Here is a 22,719-nt window from a genome sequence, read left to right as displayed (position 1 = left end):
TAGATTAAGACGTTAAAAGACCATAACATCTTTGAAAAAAATCAAAATTGCTCCATGAGATTACTAATTCCTAAAGTGGATATTAACAGAAATGAGTGTGTTTTCCAAGGAAGCAATTTTCAGAACCAAAATTTAGGGCATATTTCTGAGTTCAGATAAAGTTTTGATGCTTTTATTCATCTATCATTCACTCAAGATGTTGCCTAGGAGTTTGTTTTATGCTGAGCTAGGAAGCACACCTGCATCTGCATAGCTTAGCTGGCAAGTTTCGATGGCCTGGAGATCTCATTCAGCTCCTAAATGCTATGCCGCTCACTCTCCAACACTCGAAAAGTGGCAACGCATCACTGTTACGATGCTCTATGCACAGAATACACACCAGGGTATGTGCTCACCTAACTACCCAAGCTGGAGGCTCCAAACTACTTGAGTGCATAAATAATGCAAATAAATTGTGCCACCTAGGTTCACAGCCCAGGGGAATCATTTTGCTGGGAGACTCAGCTGGGGCTCATTTTCACATCCCTCCCGATTGGATCACAGCTTCACAGATGTCTTTGGTAAGTAATTTGGGCAGTAATCATGTGGGATGTGCTGGCCTCTGTGTTTGTTTCCCCCTTGCTCTCTATAAATGTGATGCCAGATCCAAACAGGTGCAAATTTCCCTTCTCAGCACAATCTGCCATCAAAGGCGCATGCATAGCCATTTCAGTTCAGTTCAGTTCAAGCACTGTGGTAAGAACAACAGGCTCATAACAAGAGCTGTCTCGTCCATTAGAGAAGGAGGATGGTGCCCCTGCCGGGTGGAAAGGAAACCTGGGCATAGTGGGGAAGCCCTTGTTGTACAGCCACCTCGGGATGTAGTTCTCTCTTCAACCTCCTGTAACATGAAAACGCTGATCCAGGGAAGTTAAACTACAAGAATTATACATTCTTCTTCGATCCCTTTACTCACACTGAAGAAATCAGACATGAACCTGAATACTCTCTGATGGAACCTCTCCCAAGTTCTAAAACTGGGCAAACACAGACCTCCCTTGTAAAATGAGCAAACAGAGAAACATTTGAACATAGAAAAAATGTTCATGGTCTCCAAAGAAAAGAACTCTTGAAAAAAGCTTGCTACAGGAAAGTGAATTTTGTAAGATATTAAATCCAGATTCTCAACAATAAAGTGAGGAGATTATACTCATGAAAAAGGAACAATCTGAGGTTAGGGAAGACTACTTTTAGGTGAAACAATAATGGCCTGATGTAAAAATGCGATGGCCATACTGACTAGCAAGTTGGACAATGTAAAAAACAGGGTGAGAAAACCAGTCAGCCAAATTCTGGAACTCACATAAGAGGCATATAGGATAGGTTCAGGAGATTGAATAGGAAACCCAGGGGAGGAGAACACATCAGACAGAGAGGAAGTGGTGACCAAATAAACAACAAAATATAATTTTCTTGAGTTGAAGAAATCCTTGACTTTAATCCAAAACCTCACTGAACTCCAGAGAATATAAGAGACTCTCCTTGTCATGTCTTTCTTTTCCATTATATTCCAAATATAAAGAAAAATCTTGTAATCATTCAGCCCAACAAACAACCAGGGGACATACTAGGAGGAAAAGTCCTTTTGACATCAGACTTATCTTTCAATGATAAATTTCAGAAAATAGTGGAACGGCCTCTACAACATTTTGACGATAGTGTGTCAAAACTGCTCCAGCTGCCAAGATATGGTTCCTACATAAAGGCCACAGAAATGTATTCTCAGTCATTCAAAGATTCAGAAAATAGAACAGACTTATGCTTTCCTGAAAAAGATTATTTTAAGAAGTATTCCAATCTCTCTGAGCATGGTATTATAAAAGCAAAGCCAAAAAAAAGTATTACTGGATTTAATTACATGAAATCTTCAAATGTATACAAAGTCCAAAAATTCATAGAATTAAAAGACAAATGAAAAACTAGAGCAATATTTATAACATATAAGACAAGATTTAAATTCTCTAATAACAAAGTGTTCCTGCATATCAATAAAGAAAAAACAATTTAATTTTTTAATGATCAAGAACGCGACCAATAAATATAAAAAGTTTCATCTTCAGTAGTAATCAAAGAAAAACAAATTAAAACAACAATGAGGTATCATCTATCATCTGTCAAATAAGCAAAGTGATAAAGGCCTACTTTTAGCAAGAATATGGTGAAAGGGACATGTTCCTTCACCACTAATGAGAGTTTAAGTTGCTAGAACTTCGCTGACAGGCAACTTGACAATACGTATAAAGTGATATTATAATGTTTGTGATTTTAACAAGTAATTCCGCTTCTGAAAATTTCTCTTTAAAACTAAGCAGTCATTTGTTCGAGAATCTATGTACATGAGTATTCATCAAAGAGTTATTTATAAGAGCAAAAATGAAAAAAGAAATTCAAAAAACAAAATAGGGGATTAGGGGTGGAGTCAAGATGGCATACTAGGAGGATGCGGAATTTGCGTCTCCTCACAACTAGGCACCTCACAACTACCAGGCACCAGTGGGGGACCACAGACACCTAAGGAGATGGGAGGACCCCCCAGCAACCGGTGATCTCTCCTTTTGGCTTGTTGCCCGCCCCCCCTTTTTTTTTCTTTTTTCTGCTTTGGTTTTATTTTACCTTGTTGCAGTTGTTTCAATTATAGTTTTGTTTTTCTTAATTTTTTTTTTTTTTCTTTTTTGTGGTACGCAGGCCTCTCACTCTCATGGCCTCTCCCGCTGCAGAGCACAGGCTCCGGACGCGCAGGCTCAGTGGCCATGGCTCACGGGCCCAGCCGCTCCGCGGCATGTGGGATCCTCCCGGACTGGGGCATGAACCTGTGTCCCCTGCATTGGCAGGCGGACTCTCAACCACTGCACCACCAGGGAAACCCTCCTAATATATATTTTATCTTTCTAACTTTATTTTGTTTTTTATTCTTTGATATTGTTCTGTTCCTTTCTTCCTTTTTTTTTTTTTTTTACCATGCCACGAAGCTTGCAGGATCTTGGTTCCCAGACCAGAGGCTGGGCGGGAGCTCCCGTGTTGGGAGCTCCAAGTCCAAACCACTGGACTAACAGAGAACCTCAGACCCCAGGAAATATCAATTGGAGTGAGGCCTCCCAGAGGTCCTCATCTCAGCACCAAGACCCTGTTCTATCTAACTGCCTGCAAACTCCAATGCTGGATGTCTCAGGCCAAACAACCAGTAAGACAGGAATACAGCACCACCCATCAAAAAAAAAAAAAAAAAAGAAAGAAAGAAAGAAATGACAAAAAAAAGTTACAGATGAAAGAGCAAGGTAAAAACCTACAAAACCAAATAAATGAAGATGAAATAGGCAAGCTACCTGAAAAAGAATTCAGAGTAATGATAGTAAAGATGATCCAAAATCTCAGAAACATAATGGAGAAGATACAAGAAACATTTAACAAGGATATAGAAGAACTAAAGAGCAAACAAACAATGATGAACAACACAATTACTGAAATTAAAAATACTCTAGAAGGAATCAATAACAGAATAACTGAGGCAGAAAAAAGGATAAATGAGCTGGAAGGTTAAATGGTGGAAATAACTGCCAGGGAGGCAAATAAAGAAAAAAGAATGAAAATAATTGAGGACAGTCTCGAGACCTCTGGTCCAACATTAAGCGCACCAACATTTGAATTATAGGGGTCCCAGAAGAAGAAGACAAAAAGAAAGGGACTGAGAAAATATTTGAAGAGATTATAGTTGAAAACTCCCCTAACATGGGAAAGGAAATAGTCAATCAAGTCCAGGAAGCACAGAGAGTACCGTACAGGATGAACCCACAGAGAAACACGCCGAGACACATATTAATCAAACTATCAAAAATTAAATACAAAGAAAAAATATTAAAAGCAACGAGGGAAAAGCAACAAATAACATATAAGGGAATCCCCATAAAGTTAACAGCTGATTTTTCAGCAGAAACTCTGCAAGCCAGAAAGGAGTGGCAGAACATATTTAAAGTGATGAAAGGGAAAAACCTACAGCCAAGATTATTCTACCCAGCAAGGATCTCATTCAGATTCAGCAGAGAAATTAAAACCTTTACAGACAAGCAAAAACTAATAGAATTCAGTACCACCAAACCAGCTTTACAACAAAATGCTAAAGGAACATCTTTAGGCAGGGAACACAAGAGAAGGAAAAGACCTACAATAACAAACCCAAAACAATTAAGAAAATGGTAATAGGAACATACATATTGATAATTACCTTAAATGTAAAAGAATTAAATGCTCCAACCAAAAGACATAGACTGGCTAAATGGATACAAAACAAGACCCGTATATATGCTGTCTACAAGAGACCCACTTCAGACCTAGGGACATATACAGACTGAAAGTGAGGGGATGGAAAAACATTTTCTATGCAAATGGAAATCAAAAGAAAGCTGGAATGGCAATTCTCATATCAGACATAATAGACTTTAAAATAAAGGCTATTACAAGAGACAAAAGACACTACACAATGATCAAGGGATAAATCCAAGAAGAAGTTATAACAATTGTAAATATTTATGCACGCAACACAGGGGCACCTCAATACATAAGGCAAATGCTAACAGCCATAAAAGGGGAAATCGACAGTAACACAATCATAGTAGGGGACTTTAACACCCCACTTTCACCAATGGACAGATCATCGAAAATGAAAATAAATAAGGAACACAAGCTTTAAATGATACATTAAACAAGATGGACTTAATTGATATTTATAGGATATTCCATCCAAAAACAACAGAATACACTTCTCAAGTGCTCATGGAACATTCTCCAGGATAGATCATATCCTGGATCACAAATCAAGCCTTGGTAAATTTAAGAAAATTGAAATCATACCAAGTATCTTTTCCGACCACAATACTATGAGACTAGATATCAACAGCACATTAAAAGGATCATACACTATGATCAAGTGGGGTTAACCCCAGGAATGCAAGGATTCTTCAATATATGCAAATCAATCAATGTGATAACCCATATTAACAAATTGAAGGGGAAAAACCATATGATCATCTCAATAGATGCACAAAAAGCTTTTGACAAAATTCAGCACCCATTTATGATAAAAACTCTCCAGAAAGTAGGCATAGAGGGAACTACCTCAACATAATAAAGGCCATAGATGACAAACCCACAGCAAACATCATTCTCAATGGTGAAAAACTGAAAGCATTTCCTCTAAGAACAGGAACAAGACAAGGTTTCCCACTCTCACCACTATTATTCAACATAGTTTTGGAAGTTTTAGCCACAGCGATCAGAGAAGAAAAAGAAATAAAAGGAATCTAAATCCAAAAAGAAGGAGTAAAACTGTCACTGTTTGCAGATGACATGATATTATACATAGAGAATCCTAAAGATGCTACCAGAAAACTACTAGAGCTAATCAATGAATTTGGTAGAGTAGCAGGATATAAAGTTAATGCACAGAAATCTCTTGCATTCCTGTACACTAATGATGAAAAATCTGAAAGAGAAATTAAGGAAACACTCCCACTTACCACTGCAACAAAAAGAATAAAATACCTGGGAATAAACCTACCTAAGGAGACAAAAGACCTGTATGCAGAAAACTATAAGATACTGATGAAAGCAACTAAAGATGATACAAACAGGTGCAGAGATATACTATGTTCTTGGATTGGAAGAATCAACATTGTGAAAATGATTATACTACCCAAAGCAATCTACAGGTTCAGTGCAATCCCTATCAAACTAACAATGGCATTTTTCACAGAACTAGAACAAAAAATTTCACAATTTGTATGTAAACACAAAAGACCCCGAATAGCCAAAACAATCTTGAGAAAGAAAAATTGAGCTTGAGGACTCAGGCTCCTGGACTTTAGACTATACTACAAAGCTACAGTAATCAAGACAGTATGGTACTGTCACAAAAACAGAAATATAGATGAATGGAACAGGATAGACAGCCCAGAGATAAACCCACACACTTATGGTCACCGTATCTTTGATAAAGGAGGCAAGGATATACAATGGTGAAAAGACAGCCTCTTCAATAAGTGGTGCTGGGAAAACTGGACAGCTACATGTAAAAGAATGAAATTAGAACACTTCCTAACACCATACAAAAAAATAAACTCAAAGTGGATTAAAGACCTAAATGTAAGGCCAGACACTCTAAAACTCTTAGAGGAAAACATAGGCAGAACACTCTTTGACATAAATCACAGCAAGATCCTTTTTGACCCACCTCCTAGAGTACTGGAAATAAAAATAAACAAATGGGACCTAATGAAACTTAAAAGCTTTTGCACAGCAATGGAAACCATAAACAAGACGAAAAGACAACCTTCAGAGTGGGAGAAAATATTTGCAAATGAAGCAACTGACAAAGAATTAATCTCCAAAATATACAAGCAGCTCATGCAGCTCAATATCAAAAAAACAAACAACCCAACCCAAAAATGGGCAGAAACCCTAAATAGACATTTCTCCAAAAAAGATATACAAATTGCCAATGCACACATGAAAAGATGCTCAACACCACTAATCATCAGAGAAATACAAATCAAAACTACAATGAGGTATCACCTCACACCAGTCAGAATGGCCATCATCAAAAAATCTACAAACAAAAAATGCTAGAGAGGGTGTGAAGAAAAGGGAACCCTCTTGCACTGTTGGTGGGAATGTAAATTGATCCATCCACTATGGAGAACAGTATAGAGGTTCCTTTAAAAGCCAAAAATAGAACTACCATATGACCCAGCAATCCCACTACTGGGCGTATACCCTGAGAAAACCATAATTCAAACAGTCATGTACCACAATGTTCACTGCAGCACTATTTACAATAGCCAGGACATGGAAACAACCTAAGCGTCCACTGACAGATGAAAGGATAAAGAAGATGTGGCACGTATATACAAAGGAATGTTAGCTATAAAAAGAAATGAAATTTAGTTATTTTTAGTGAGGTGGTTGGACCTAGAGTCTGTCATAGAGAGTGAAGTTAAGTCAGAAAGAGAAAAACAAATACCATATGCTAACACATATATAGGGAATCTAAAAAAAAAAAAAAGTGGTTCTGATGAACCTAGGGGCAGGACAGGAATAAAGATGCAAATGTAGAGAATGGACCTGAGGACATGGGGAGGGGGAAGGGTTAGCTGGGACAAAGTGAGAGAGTAGCATTGACATATATACACTACCAAATGTAAAATAGATAGCTAGTGGGAAGCAGCTGCATGGCACAGGGAGATCAGCTCGGTGTTTTGGGACCACCTACAGGGGTGGGTTAAGGAGGGTGGGAGGGAGACTCAAGAGGGAGGGAATATGGGGATATACGTATGCATATAGCTGATTCACTTTGTTATACAGCCGAAACTAACACAATACTGTAAAGCAGTTATACTCCAATAAAGATGTTTAAAAAAATAGGAGATTAGATATTTAAAAATATATTGCATCCACAAAATGAAATATTATGCAACTGTTAATACACATATTATAGACACATTTCTTAGCAAGAAAATATGTTTATGGTAATTTGTTAGGCGGCAAAACCAGGTTACAAGATAGTAATATATGGGCCAGTTTATATGAATATATGTGTGTTCATGTGTACAGACAAAATAATTTGAAGGTTATAGATCAGTATGTTAACTTTGGACTCTAGAATTCTGGATAACTTTTATTCTAATTTTTCTTCAATGAATTTTTGTTATGTATGTACCAAACACTTGAGGGATTGTTTTGTTTGGTTTTTAAGCAAATAGCTAAGGAAACCAGCTAAAGAATACTAAAGCATTACTTTTTTAATCTTCATAAAAGCCCTCTAACGTAGGTGTTATTACAACATATCCTCACTTTCCAGACAAGTACTCAGAAATGTTGAGTAGATAGCCTAAGGTCACACAGCTAAGAGGTGCAGAACCACTTCCTGTCAGTATCATCTTGAACAAACCACCTAACCAGAAACTCTGTAGATGATGAAGGAAGGCCATGAGCTTCAGTGAGCTAAGGTCTGTGAAAAAGCTTTAGAAACTGTATGTTGGATTCAAACCAGACAAAAGTAGATTGACACACAGCTCACGTGGTGCAGTGGTGGTAGCTAACCAGGCTGGTCGATGTCCTCATGCTTGACCTTCCTATCCCACACCTGGCCTCTGGAGACTGAGGTGAGGGGTGCCTCTCGCTTTAGGGTTCCCTTGGGGAGGGCAGCCTCTCACTGGAGCTGGCAGCTCTCTCCGCAGTGTGCTAAGTCTCTGGGGAAGAGAAAGACCCATTGAGAAGATGCTTTAAAGAAATCATTCCCACAAGCCCAGTAGCCAGCCCCGTCCTGGAATCCAGACAATTGGAATTTGGATTGTAGCAATTTTTTATTTGCTATTTGCAACAACAAATGAATTGAAATAACTGCAGATCAGCAGTTGTTGGTTTGGGTTTGGGTTATTTCCCACCCCACACCCATCCCTTTTTGGCAGTAAAGTAGTGGTTCTGAAAAGTGACTATGAGAATGGCAATGAGGAACCCATATTGGTCATAATGGTAATTGGGATTCATTAGTATCATCAATATGTCAATAATGCTATTGATGGTAGAGAAAACACTACAGTTTTAGTGTTAGTTTGTCATCTGTTTCAAGCCTTTGATGTTCTAGGATTCTTAAAATATCTCTCCAGGGGCTTCCCAGGTGGCGCAGTGATTGAGGGTCCGCCTGCCGATGCAGGGGACACGGGTTCGTGCCCCGGTCCGGGAGGATCCCACATGCCGCGGAGCGGCTGGGCCCGTGAGCCATGGCCGCTGAGCCTGTGAGTCCGGAGCCTGTGCTCTGCGACGGGAGAGGCCACAACAGTGAGAGGCCCGCGTACCGCAAAAAAATATATATATATCTCTTCAGGTTAATATTCCTCTCCAAGCTAAAAGTTAGCCTGGGCACTCCCAGCCTGGGCCACTTCTGTGGGATACCATTTGATAAGAATGAAAGATGGGACAAGAAGAATAAAAGACAGAGATTTTGTTCAGAAAGTTGATGTTGAAAATGAAGATTTATCACTGAGTTATTGTCAAAATAATGCTGTATACATCACCCAAGTCTCAATGACTTAAAACAATTGTCATTTCTTCTCACTCACACAGCTGTTCTAGGCTGGGCCCTGTTGGTCTTCGCTCCAAGCTGAAGCTTGGGTCCAGGTCTGCTCCACGTGTCTCTCATTTTTCCTTGGTTGGGCAGTCTATCCAGAGCATGCACTTTTCATGATAATGTCAGAAGTGCAAGAGGGCAAGGCCCTCACACAAACATATTTGCTACGTCATGTGCACCATCAACCCATAGGCAAAGCAAATCACATGGCCAAGACCAATAGGGAAGAAAGTAATCTGCCCAAAGTGAAAGAGGGAAGAGAGGGAATGTTTGCTCTGTTGCTTTTATCTAATCAGATATGTTAAATATTCAGTGGAGAAAAATAAGCAAATACAGAAATTATTAAAATTTGCCTTGTGCTACCACCCAGAGAGAATCATTTTAACATTTTGGAGTATCAGATTTGTTTTTTTGTTTTTGTTTTTGTTTTTTGCGGTACGCGGGCCTCTCGCTGTTGTGGCCTCTCCCGTTGCGGAGCACAGGCTCCGGACGCGCAGGCTCAGCGGCCATGGCTCACGGGCCCAGCCACTCTGCGGCATGTGGGATCCTCCCGGACCGGGGCACGAACCCATGTCCCCTGCATCGGCAGGCGGACTCTCAACCACTGCGCCACCAGGGAAGCCCATCAGATTTGTTTTGAAATATTCTTTTAATATTCTTCTTATTGGGGAAAAAAGAAGATGTAAAGTCAACATTAGAACCAATTATGAGAATATTAAAAAAAAATTATCCCCACTATCTTAAACTTTTCTCTTCCCCAGTACTCTACCCTCACTACGCATGCACGCACACACACGCGTACACACTATGTAGTCACAAGAGTAGCAAGTAAGCAATCGGCAATGCTCCTTTTTTAAAAAAATTAGTACTAATCCTAATCATTTTTCCACATTGCTACTTAGTCTTTTTACTCATTATATCTGTCAGTGTTTCATACTATCCTTTTCAGTGTACAAGCCATAATCCACTACTGGATATTAAGCTGATTCACGGTTTCATTTTCTGGCCAGTATAGATCATACTCCTTTTTTTTTTACTTATTATGTTTTATTGAAGTAACATCAGTTTGTAACATTATATATGCTTCATATGTACAACATTATATTACGACTTCTGTATACACTACAGCATGTTCACCACCAAAAATTTAGTTTCTATACATCATCATACAGTTGAACCCCTTTACCCAGTGCCCATCGGCCAGTGCATGGATAAAGAAGATGTGGCACATATATACAGTGAAATATTACTCAGCCACAAAAAGAAACGAAATTGAGTTATTTGTAGTGAGGTGGATGGACCTAGAGTCTGTCATACAGAGTGAAGTAAGTCAGAAAGAGAAAAACAAATACCATATGCTAACACATATATATGGAATCTAAAGAAAAAAAAAAGGTTCTGATGAACCTAAGGGCAGGACAGGAATAAAGGTACTGGCATAGAGAATGGACTTGAGGACACGGGGAGGGGGAAGGGTGAGCTGGGACAAAGTGAGAGAGTGGCATTGACATATATACACTACCAAATGTAAAACAGATAGCTAGTGGGAAGCAGCCACATAGCACAGGGAGATCAGCTCGGTGCTTTATGACCACCTAGAGAGGTGGGATAGGGAGGGTAGGAGGGAGATGCAAGAGGGAGGGCATATAGGGATATATGTATACGTATAGCTGATTCACTTTGTTATACAACAGAAACTAACACAACATTGTAAAGCAATTATACTCCAATAAAGATGTTTTAAAAAAAAAGAAAAGAAATGGAAGCATAGAGAACTTAAGGATCCTGCCCAAGATCGATCAGATAATAAAGATCAAAACCATGATTAGGAAAAAAAAGAAGATGTGATATATATATACAATGGAATACTACCCAGCCATAAAAATAAAAAGATGAAATCTTGCCATTAGCCACAACATAGATGGACCTTGAGGGTATTAGGCTAAGTGAAATAAGTCAGATGGAAAAAAACAAATACCATGTGATTTCACTCATATATGGAATATTTTTTAAATGCTCCTTTTTAAAAAAGACTTCCAGTTTTTAAAACATTATCTATAGAGTCTCTTCATTTGCACAGAGAATCAGGTTAGGTATAAGTACCATGCCTAGCGGACACCCATGATGTATGTTGAGCTCAGATGTCTCCTGTTTTGGTTATTTGGGTTTTAATGTTTGTAAGCAAAATATCACTAAATCCTAACCCAGGACCTACCACGTGCCAAACACTGTGATAGGAGGTAATGACACAGAGGTGAAGAGGATGGGAAGAGCCCAGGTCCTCAGAGTTTCAGGCCTTGTGGGGAAATGCAAGTAAGCAAATAGGCAATTCCAGAGTGTGAGCTGCTGTGATGTACGCGTGCTTCCTAAACTGGGAGGAAGGAGGCATCGGAGGCATCCGTCCCAGCAGACCTAGGAAGGAGTGTCTTAGGGGCTGAAAGAGCACGTGCAAAGGCTCACAAGTAAGAGGGTGCAGAGTTATGAGAAGTTTGGTGGGGCTGAACTGACATTGATCCAGGACAAGGTCTGAATGTAAGAGAAGAGCCTAGGAAGGTGCATAGGAGCTGATCTCAAAGGACCTCAAAGCCACGTTAAGGAACTCAGAGTTTATCCTGAAGGCAATAGGAAGCCGTCAAAGGGGTTTAAACTAAGAAATAGCATCAGTCTGACTGGAATTTCAGAAAAATCACTCTGGTTTCAATGCACAGGATGGATTACATTGGTGGGGGGCGTGGGGGAGGAAGGGGGAGCAGGCCAGAAACTCAGCTAGGAGTTTGTTATTATTCTAGTAAAAGTGTCCTAAGCTAGAAGAGTACCTTGGGAAGAAAAGAAATGGACAAACTCAGAAGTTATCTAGAATCAACAATGGATACGTAGTTTTCTCACACCCTGCGTGCTCTGTGGACTTTACATCCAGTTTCTGAATAGACCACCCTCCTCCAGCCAGATATCTCAGGCTGCGGTTAACCCAGGGCTGTTCCCAGCATCCTTGCATCTGGGGAGGCTGCCTGGACTTCATCTCCCCAGTGCATATCTTCCCTGCAGGGTCTAAGCCAGGCTTTGGAGACTCTACTGGAAGAGTCTGCCCTCCTACAAAACTTCTGGTGCTTCTGGTTCCTCTGCACCAAACTCCCCTAACCCTAGAGGTTGTGGTGGTCTTATAATTTATTGCCCAAACTTGAGAGAAGAGGAATCATTACTGTTAATTATGTGAGGACAACAGGCATTACCCCAGACCGGCCCAGACATATTGGGATATATAGCCACCCTACTGATGGCATGGAAGCCATTTGTGAAACTGACACCATGAGCCCAGAGGGGAATTTCAAGCCCCTAAATTATCTCTGCATAAAATAATCTTGGACTTTGAATCAGACATACCTGTGTTCAAATCCTGGCTTAGCCACTTACCTTTACTTATTTTCTCTGAGATTTACTTTCCTTCTGTATAAAATATAAATAATGATAGATATTTCATTAGAAATTCAGGATGATTTTATAACAGATGTTAAAAACTGGACTATTTATTTCTACCTAACTTTCAAGTGAGAGCCTTAGACAATGGGGGCCAACTAGTCTCACCTTCCACAGTCAAATATTAGAAGGACTTCAGCAGGACCTGCAGAAGAAGGGAGTGAAAACCATTTCTGCAACCTGTAGCTTGAGGCTGAGAATCGTTAGTGTCAGTATGGCAGCAGGGTTCCGCTGTCCCTGTGGGGGAAGGGCAGGGTGCTTCCCCTCACTGTAGGAGGCCACTAAGAGACTTGGACAGGTGTCTTCGGAGACTGGGGTCAAAAAAGCTGGAGTCTGACACTCTTGTGAGTAATGTAAGGGTGGTGACTGAGTTATCAGGACAGAAAGAGTGTGTGTCCTGGGGCAAGGATATGGACCCCAGGAAGGGAGAGCCAACCTGGGCCATTGAAAATCCTGGAGAGGATTGCCTGGACTTGACCTCAGTGTGGGGATTAAACTCCAGATGACCAGGGGCTGGAGCATGAAACTTAAGTGACTAGTGAGGGTGAAGGGAATGTACCAACTCCACAATGGGATTTATTAACTCATTAGAAAATAACAATAAGAAACACATTAACATAAATAACATATTTTTATAACAACTTTATTTTCTGAAACAAACAAACAAAAAGGCTAAAATAATAGCATTCTTTTCTACTTTTGTGAATCTCCTTGATATCTGGATAGAAGACAGCTAAATTCCCCTATCCGCTTCTGCCTTCAATCTATTTCTGTATCCATGTATGTGGCCTCTTGAAAACTCCATTGTACACTTATGAGTGAATTAAAATAAAGATAAATCAAGTTTTAGTGTTATGATGATAATAGTGATCTCATGAACCCTCTCTGAGGGTCTCAAAGATCCCCAGGGGTCCCCAGACTTTGGGGAGAACCACTGTCATAGCGTTTTCCCACTGCCACCAATGTCCAAACTTTGAGGATTTACAAAAGAAAGATGTGGTTGTGGGATACTGCAGTGTAGTTTTCAAAATTCTTCACATGTCAGGGAAGAGCTTGCACTCTAAGACAGACCGCTGCAGGGCAAAATGGGGAAGCCAACAGCATGGTGTGGGCTAGTCCCTCAACCGAAGTATTTCTGGAGCACATTGGAATGTGCGAGGTTCCCCAAGAGAGCATCTCCACCCATCAGACTATCCTCAGTCCTCACTCTGCCCACAGGTTCCCCTATTTGAGAGCCTTTTAGTGATGTCACCGCAAAGAGAGAAAGCCTCCAATATTTTGGCTAATTCAGCATGTGGAACCCTTTTAAACTGGGTTTCTTGTCACTGTCAGAGTCACCATTTATGAGGGGTCAGTCAGGAAAATGAAAGCATTCCAACAGAGGGGATTTAATATAGGGGATTGGCTACCCTGGTAGATTTAACACAGGGAACTAATTACACAGGTATTAGAACAAAAAGGGGGATGCTGAAGTTATCAGAGATCAATCATTGCAAAAAGCAGCTGCTGACTGCAGGGCTAAGGAACAACAAGGAGGAAGAGGTGTTACCAGAAGCTAGAGGGAGGGGTGCAGCTGGTGTTTGGACTACTGCACAGCCTGTACTCTGACTGCCAAGGGCACACAAACCAGCTGCTACTGAACCACTGAGGAGTGTGGAGAGGAGCTGGAGCACAGAAGGCTGGAGGCTGGAAGCTGCTGGGGGATGCCGACCTCAACTAGACGCCGGAAAATGGTTCCTCCTCTCCTTCTCTCACCCCCACTTGCCCATCTCCCACCTGCACCTCTCATTGGCAGGGAGACTCAGAGGAATCTGGGAAGTGTAGTTTTCAGAGTCCAGCTCCATAGCACAGAGCAAAGATTAGAGGAGTGGGCTTGGAGCCCAGAGGCCATTGGTGTTTACCCAGCACATGCCGCTCAAACCCTTTCAGATCAAGTCTGGAATCAGTTCCAGCCAGCAGTGGGCACCAGAAAGCAAAGATGTCCAAGGGCATTGAAGTGCAGCAGAAATCTTATGTGTTGGCTCAAGGCTGGGTGACTGAAGGGAAACAGCTGTCAGAGGCCAGTGCTGATTACTCAACCCCAAGGGCCCTGTGGGTTCAGAGGCCTGGTTGGTGGTCAGCATGGCCTCAACCCAGTAAAGCCTCGTTTCTTTACGTCCTTATTAACCTGGGACCCGCCTCACCCAGGGAGCACGCACACTGGTTGTTATTCAGTTAATGACAGATCGTCCCCTCCTCAACTGCCTTTAGGAATCCTTCCCAAAATGACAGAAGAGGGCAACAGCCAGAAGTTGTCTTTTAAAATGAAGCTGTGTGACCTTTTTCCAACCTGTTCAGCAGAAAGAGGTTCTGAATTTGGATTCTGTACCACTGACTGTGAAACTTGAAAGTACCCGCTGACCCCTAACCCCACCCTATAATCCCTCCACGATCTCATGTTCCATGAGGAATAGTAATGGGACCACCTCTTCCAAAGTGAGCATTTGGCTGGGGTCTGACCGTGGGAAGGCGTATTATCAACCAAGACCCTTCAGGAAGCCCCAGCGTGTTTGGTGCCATTCCTTTGCTGCACCAAGTAGTAAATCATATTCTGGGAAGAGCAGTAAGTGCTGTAGAAAAACAAGCATTCATTGTTCATAATAGGCCATTCTGCCCTTTATGAGACTAGTCAACATGTCTTTGCTCTTGTCTCCCTATAAGGCAGAAAACACTCCTGCCGATACATCACCCCATCCCAACTGTGCCCATCGAAAAGGAATTCACAGTCTTGGGTGTCTTTCCTGCACCAGCCCCCCTCCCCTCCTGCTCATGCCATCCTCTAATTAAAGCATTGCGACACCCAAGAGGCCTGTTTACAGCTAATGAGATTAGGAGTGTGTTCATCTGGAAAGATATCTGTAGTTCAATAAAGAGAGTGTGAAGAATCACCCTCATGGTTCCACAGAAACTAAGGGTTCTGAGCCTCACTCTGCCCTCTTCCTCCTTAAAAACACCTTAGCGTCTCTCCAAGATGTCCTTAGCAGTCAGGTTCAACATGAGCTTCCCATATCACACAGAAGACCTCAACTTAGAAAGGTTTCAACAAAAAACAAATCTGAAAACACTTTCATGCTGTCTTATTTTTTTTTTTCCTTTCAAAGGAAAAAACAATCACTGCTTGAGTTGTTTTGTTGCAGAAGAAGGGGAGGTAGAGAGATCATCAAGGCCAGCAGTAGATGCTGCCCTCCTGCCTCTTCCCCATCTGCTTGAAAATTATTTCCAAAATATTAAATGCTGCATTTCACTGAACCAGAATTGCATGTCGAGTTGCGGGGAGGCGGACAGGAAGGAAGGAGAAGTGATTCTGAAATACAATTTCCCAAATGTTTATTTTGCTAGCAAAGGCTGTTGCCTGTACTATTATAAAATCTTAGCACGACCCCTGGCAAGCTGTTGTCTGTAGGGTAAGTAGGCACAGATTGAATTTCGTGCTGTGTCAAGGACAAAATGTACCCTTAATCTGGCTGCAGAAAATGCATATTCACCTGAGAGCAAAGCGGCTCCGATCTTCCAGGCCCCTATGCATTTTTTTCCTCTCTTTGAGATGATTTTGTAAATCAGCCTAGGCTACTCTTTATTAGCCCACAGGTGACACAGGCAGTATCTGAGCTCTCACCCTGCCTCTCACTAACCCGCCCTGCCTCCGCTCTCTGGATTTAGCAGTGAGCATAAGCTTCCATTAAGCATAAAGGCTGACTTTCATGGTGCATAATAAAATATGGAAATTCTATCTCTGCTAACGTCATGTCAACTCCAGAAATATTAAGAGTCAGAGTACTTTTTAATTATTTTTTCCGATGAGGAAAAGCTGTTGTTTAGTAAAACTGGACAAAATTACATTTTCTGCTCCTCAGACATCTTGCAGGCTGGCAGATTAAAGATGCTAAACAATGAGGAGAGAAGCCCCAATCCTAGTTATTTCTCATTTATTCTGTCAGAAAAAGAGAGTTGTATGCCCCATGGTGAATCCTTTTCTCCAATAGCAATCAGGCCACAGGAGACAGAATGTTCTTGTGTTGCCTTTCCCTGTTCACGGGCACAGGCCAGACGGGCTGTTGACTTGAGTCCTGATCAATTCAATGCCCTTTTCTTCTTGCTCAAGGTGAGCATCTGGGTCTCTTACCTGCCAGCAAAGTCAGGGGCTCTTGCAGGCTCATTCTTCTGAAAGCATCAGTGATCTTAGCCCTCGCTGCCTTCTGCAAGAATTAAAAAGACATAAACACTGGTTGTTATGAAAAACTACAAGAGGAAATTATTTTAAGCTCCATACTTCTGAAAGGCATTTATAATTACTCAGCCCACATGCCTGTTCCCCCAGCACATTAGATAGACATCTCCGCATAGTGTGTCAGTAAACACCTGTGCAATCCAGTGTGTTGCTAAGACCAGAGAACAATCCCTTGCCCTCTAGTTAATTATATCTACCATTTTGCTACACTCTCCCTCAAGTTCCTCAGCCATAAAATAGGTTTCATGGAAGTGACTCTTCATAGGGGGACATTTAGAATCTCAAATCAGTTGGCATGTGGGAAGAGGACAACCCTAGCATTTAAAAATAATTTTGGAAAGTTGGAATTGATTGCTACATACCGTTCACTCATTGGTTCCTTCAACTAGTTCCCTCCATGCCACTCCTGGGGAAATGATGAGGACAGCAATTACCCAGCCCAGCCCTTGCCAAGGTCTGGGGGTCAAGACTGGCTTCTGTGTGATCCTGGGGATTTCCTGCTTAAGGCAATGACTGGAGGATTGGTCAGAGGTAGGAGCTCAACTATCATTCCTAGAGGGAAATTATGAAATACAAGGTCCAAAGATTCCAGAAGCAGAAATTGAGGACAGCGTCACCAAGAATTTAAACCCTGATTGATAAAGAACCCAAAGGTAAGTAGATCAAGAAGAACCAAAGGGTATATATACACAATGGAATATTACTCAACCATAAAAAAGAATGAAATCATGCCATTTGCAGCAACATAGATGGACCTAGAGATTATCATACTAAGTGGAGTAAGTCAGAGAAACACAAATATCACATGATATCACTTATATGTGTAATCTAAAAAATGATATAAATGAACTTATTTACAAAAAAGAAATAGACTCACAGATATAGAAAACAAATTTATGGTTACCAAAGGGGATGAGGGGGGCATAAATTAGGAGTTTGGGATTAACATATATGAACTACTATATGTAAAATAGATAAACAACAGGACCTACTGTATAGCACAGAGAGCTTTATTCAATATCTTGTAATAACCTATAATGGAAAAGAGTCTGAAAAAGAATATATATGTGTATATATGTATATGTATGTATGTATAACAGAATCACTTTGCTGCACACCTGAAACTAGCACAGCATTGTAAATTAACTATAATTCAATTTTTTAAAACAGAAGCACCAAAGAGGTCATGCTCTCACGTTGATAACATATTAGCCAGCAAGAAGGGAGGGTAGGTCAGCACTTCTTAAAGGACTAATTATTAATCAAGGAGGGTATGGTCTCAGCTGCTGTGAAAGAAAGCATCTCCAAATTAGTGACTTAAGATGGAAATGTGCTTTCCTCTCATATAATAAGGTGTGATGAGAGTCGGAGGAGGGTACCTCACAGAGGAAGGGCAGGGCAGTCAAGAAGGTCAGCATTTAGCTAATGCTTGATTGATGAGCAGCAAGTGATCAATAAAGACAATGAAGGAAAAGGAAGAGCTTGTGACAAGCCTGGAGGTCTGAGGGGCTGCAGGTGGTTGAGTGGTGGGAGAGACGGGGCCGGGAGAAGAGGCTGGGGCACTTGGAGGATGATGTTGAATAGCGGCTGTAGTCTGTAGAGCAGCCTTTCCCAAACTTGGCCAGTCACTGCAGCCATTTAGGGCACTTCTTAAAAATAAGAAGTCTAGGGCCCCACCACAAACCTACCCAAACAGGATCCATATTTTAAAGAACCTCCCCACGAGATTCTGGGATACGCCGCTGAAGACGGCGGCACTAACTCAAGTTGGAAGGATAGAAAGAGCGAGGTTTTGTGACAGCTTCTTGGTAGAAGGTGAAACAGAGGAGAGAAAGAAAATGAGATCATTTTTATGAGTGAGACAGTGGGTTGGAGAGCCCAGCTCAGGCCTGGTCATGAGGTGGCCCAGTAACGGCTTCCCATGTCCTTACCTCCGTAGCTTGAATGTGGACTTTGGGCTTCTTCTAGAATCTAAGCCTGGATTTTAGCTCTCAAAGGAAAACTACCCCCGCTTCAGACAAATAGCGGCCTACTGCTTCAGGAATGACTAAACCTTAGCAAAATCCGGTGATGGTATCTTGAGTAGACTTTTATGATAAGCACCCCTTGTTGCTGTTTCTGGCCCTTAGAGGAGTTATTTTTTCTGTTTGTGAAAGAATTTTTTCATTGACCCCATGAAAGACTGATTTGTGAACATGACATTTTTTTTAAAATATTGACTGATTGATTGATTTGGTTGTACCGGGTCTTAGCGGCGGCAGGCGGGCTCACATTTTAAACTCTTGTTTTCTCACTTTTATGAATTTGGATACAGTTCTCCAATCCCTCTGGAAATGATGATGGAAGGAATTGAATTTGTAGAAAAAGTCCAACTACACGATGCATTTTCACTGGATATGGGGCAGTTAGATAAAAGCATCCCTCCACTCATTCATTGAAAAAATAAATCATGGGGTTAGAAGTTAAATAGTAAATAATAGAAAAAGGAAAAGACTTAAGAGGAGCTGACCAGGTAAAAATAAAAAAAATAAAAAGACCTATTTTCAGGCAAAATGATGAAAGATTGTTGCCTGCCATTCTGTCCTCTTTATATTTACTGGTCATATTTGCTAGAATTCTTTATTTGACATTATCTTCACTGCTCCATAAGTTTTTGGACGGGCACAGGGTCAAAGATGAAATGCTATACCTTTTCCCTGAAAATCGCTTATTTAGCTCAAGTCGAAGTTTAAATGTGCATTGAATAGACCTCATCCCTGGGGCTGAGCAGTTACTGTTACTGATCTGCTTATAGGTAGTATGTTGTAGGCTGCTGAATTCAGAGGTAATTTGTTACATAGCAATAGATAACTGGCCAGTTTTGTGTTTGGGCTTGGTCGGAGTGGGGGAGTTCGTTGGTCTTCCTTGTATATAACATGATGGATTTAGCCTTGTGGTTTCACCTATGGCATAGCCAATGCTTACACTCTGTTTCCCTACCCCTGTTCTGCTGGGTCCCTCTTACTGACCTTACAGGACTTACACTGGATAACATTTCTTTCAAGATTCCTTCCCCAAATCTCCACCTGTGGAATAGGGATCTTTTCTATTACCCTGGACTTCTTATGAATACCACTAACAGCTAACTTTTATTGAGCACTTACAATTCTAAACTTTAGGCACAGATTAGCTTTTCTAATCCTCTCAACCACCCAATGATATAGGCGCTGTTATTTGTCCATTCTATAGATAAGAAACTGAGCGAGACACAGAGGAGTTAAAGAAAGTCTTCCAGGTTACTCAGCTGGGAAGTGTTTATTTCCTGTGCCCCTCTAGACTGTGAACTCCACGAATAAGGCACAGTGGTCAACAGAATGCCAGTCTGACACTTGCTGTGTTTCTTAATCTCCTTCTCTCTCTCTCTCTCTGAATGTAATGAATCATAGGGCCACAGGGACCTCAACAGCAGACTCGTCTCGCTGCACATGAGTTGCTAAAGTTTACAAATCTAACTCAGAGTTACATTATGTTCTTAAAGTTGTCTATATCAAAGCATTAGCTGAGTGAACAGTGCTGCCTGCTCTAGTTAAGCCTGAGATTACAGAGGCAGAAACCCAATGATTTGTTCTCTCCTTGTTCTCCCAGAACTTCATCTGCCAGGCCCCGCTGGAAGCTAAACCTCCAGAGCAGCAGAGTGCACTGTTCTCTGTGGCTGCCTTTCCCCAGCATGTGTCAGGCCAGAACAGGCCCTGGAACGTGAGTGGGGTGTGTGAGTAGGTGTCTGTGTAGGGTCCACGTATCATTTCAGTACTTATCCCCAGAACACTCATTCTGCATTCTTTATAAATTATGCATGGCTTCCATAAAAGAGAAACACAGAGGAGGAAAAGCTGGAGACAACTCTAGAGATATCTATAGGCTTCTGAACTTCTTACCCGAAGCAGTGTCTGAGAGACCGTCCCCTCAGCAGGCAATCAGGAAGCCTCATTTTCAAAAACTAGCAAACCCAGCTTAGCCAATGTTGTGATTCCAGGAGATCTGGCAGCTTAAGGGAAAAGCAAGGACCAGGTACAACAGGGCTATCAAAAGCTGAGCTTATGAGGACCCCTGCCTGTTCCAAGCCTCTCCTTTCTTAGTTCCACCAGAACCTGGGTTCAAATCCCAGCACCACTGTTTACCAGCTCTGTGACTTTGGCAAGTTATCCAAATTCCCTCTAAGTTCCCTTCTCAGTAGTTTTTCTGGGCCCTGCTGCCCAATGTAAGGGATTCTTCCACCAACAGAAAATACAGAAATCCTCCGTGGACCAGAATGAGTGATGGGAGGCGCCGTCTTAAAAGGGCCTTTTTCAGTATCTCAGTTGGGTTGAGGCAGGGTCATTTAATTTACTGCTGTTTGTATGAGACCTGGGTACTTGTTCTTTTTTTTTTTTTAATTTATTTTAATTCATTTATTTTTGGCTGCGTTGGGTCTTCGTTGCTGCATACAGGCTTTCTCTAGTTGCGGCAAGTGGGGTCTACTCTTCGTTGCAGTGCACGGCCTTCTCATTGTGGTGGTTTCTCGTGTTGCGGAGCACTGGCTCTAGACGCGCGGGCTCAGTAGTTGTGGCACGTGGGATCAGTAGTTGTGGCTCGTGGGCTCTAGAGCACAGGCTCAATAGTTGCTGCACACGGGCTTAGTTGCTCTGTGGCATGTGGGATCTTCCCAGACCAGGGCTCGAACCCGTGTCCCCTGCATGGACAGGCGGATTCTTAACCACTGTGCCACCAGGGAAGCCGTAGACCTGTGTACTTGTTCTTTTTTAAGAGGTAATATCCAGCTTCTGATACACAGTGGTTGCTCAAAAAGTGCTTACACAAAAAATGGTATATACTTGCCAATTATGACATAAAACATTTTTATGTCATTGATAAAATCAGAAGAAAACTTGAAGCAATGCAGTAGTTGATTTAATACTCATTGAGTTTCTGATGCTCTTTACAAGCCTGGAAAATTTTTCTTGGTAAATATAAAGTCTTTCCACATATGCACATTTAAGGTACATTTAAGATGAGTTTCCTGAGAACATAAATGCTTAAGAGGAATAAGCAGGAGTTCATGAGGGAGATCTTAATTTGCATATTTCCTGCCTTAAATGCCTGAAGTATCTTGAGTATAATGTTCCTTAAATAAGGCTTTTAGTGTTTAATGTGATAGGACTTAAACATTCTCTTTTTGCTAAGGTTTATAAAACCTTTGGCTGTTACCTCTCGTTTTTAGCTACCAAATTTCCTAAGGAAGAACAAATAGGTAGAGGCTTCCATTTGTCTGCTCAAGTCTTTTCTATTATCTGTCAATAAACTTTATTCTTCTTAAAACCTGGGACGATCCACTTGGAAAGGGAGGGACTAGGTGATCCATCCTAAACATGATGCTTTACATAGTGTAGGCCTTCTGCTTGTCAACCTGCTTCTCTCACTGTCTTTTGATCCTCCCAACAGTCTTATTGAAGTGGATAGGATATAATGAGAGACGTCAGAGCTGGAACGCTGGTAAAGCTACATTTTCCTTGATTTTGCACAGTTAGTAGTAGTAAAACCTTGCCGTAACACCATAAGTGAAGTCGAAAATATTTAACCAGGAAAACACAAATTTGCGTTATTTCAAGGTTAATCAAATAACCAGGATACACCTATGCAGTTTACCTTCCTGGGCCTTCTAGGGTCAAACTATGGAATGCAAACCCACCCTGATCCCAGCCATAATTCAGCACCTGGTCGGGATGGTTCCACAGATGGTGGGGGCTTCTTGAAGAGCAAAGGGTCCAGGATTCTCCCAGGTAGTTGAGACCATTTCTTCAGGTTG

At 41.4% G+C, this 22,719-nt stretch overlaps 1 protein-coding gene across 5 annotated transcripts in view; it reads left to right on the top strand.

Annotated features, from left to right (window-relative positions):
- Positions 1-22,719, top strand: part of AOAH (acyloxyacyl hydrolase) — a 170,637-nt gene that overhangs the window by 71,212 nt on the left and 76,706 nt on the right. For 4 of the 5 annotated variants that reach the window (XM_019925442.3, XM_019925444.3, XM_019925448.3 and 1 more), the window contains exons 12-13: positions 466-560; positions 20,523-20,633. In XM_019925442.3, the coding sequence (XP_019781001.2) occupies positions 466-560; positions 20,523-20,633 (206 nt within the window). The remainder of the gene's footprint in view (positions 1-465; positions 561-20,522; positions 20,634-22,719) is intronic. The other variant, XM_019925453.3, reaches the window with a different exon arrangement.

The sequence above is a fragment of the Tursiops truncatus genome, chromosome 9 (assembly GCF_011762595.2).
Source record: "Tursiops truncatus isolate mTurTru1 chromosome 9, mTurTru1.mat.Y, whole genome shotgun sequence".
In the NCBI taxonomy this organism is placed as follows: Eukaryota; Metazoa; Chordata; class Mammalia; order Artiodactyla; family Delphinidae; genus Tursiops; species Tursiops truncatus.
The sequence above is the reverse complement of the archived record's forward strand: the minus strand, read 5'-3'. Positions and strand labels throughout refer to the sequence as shown.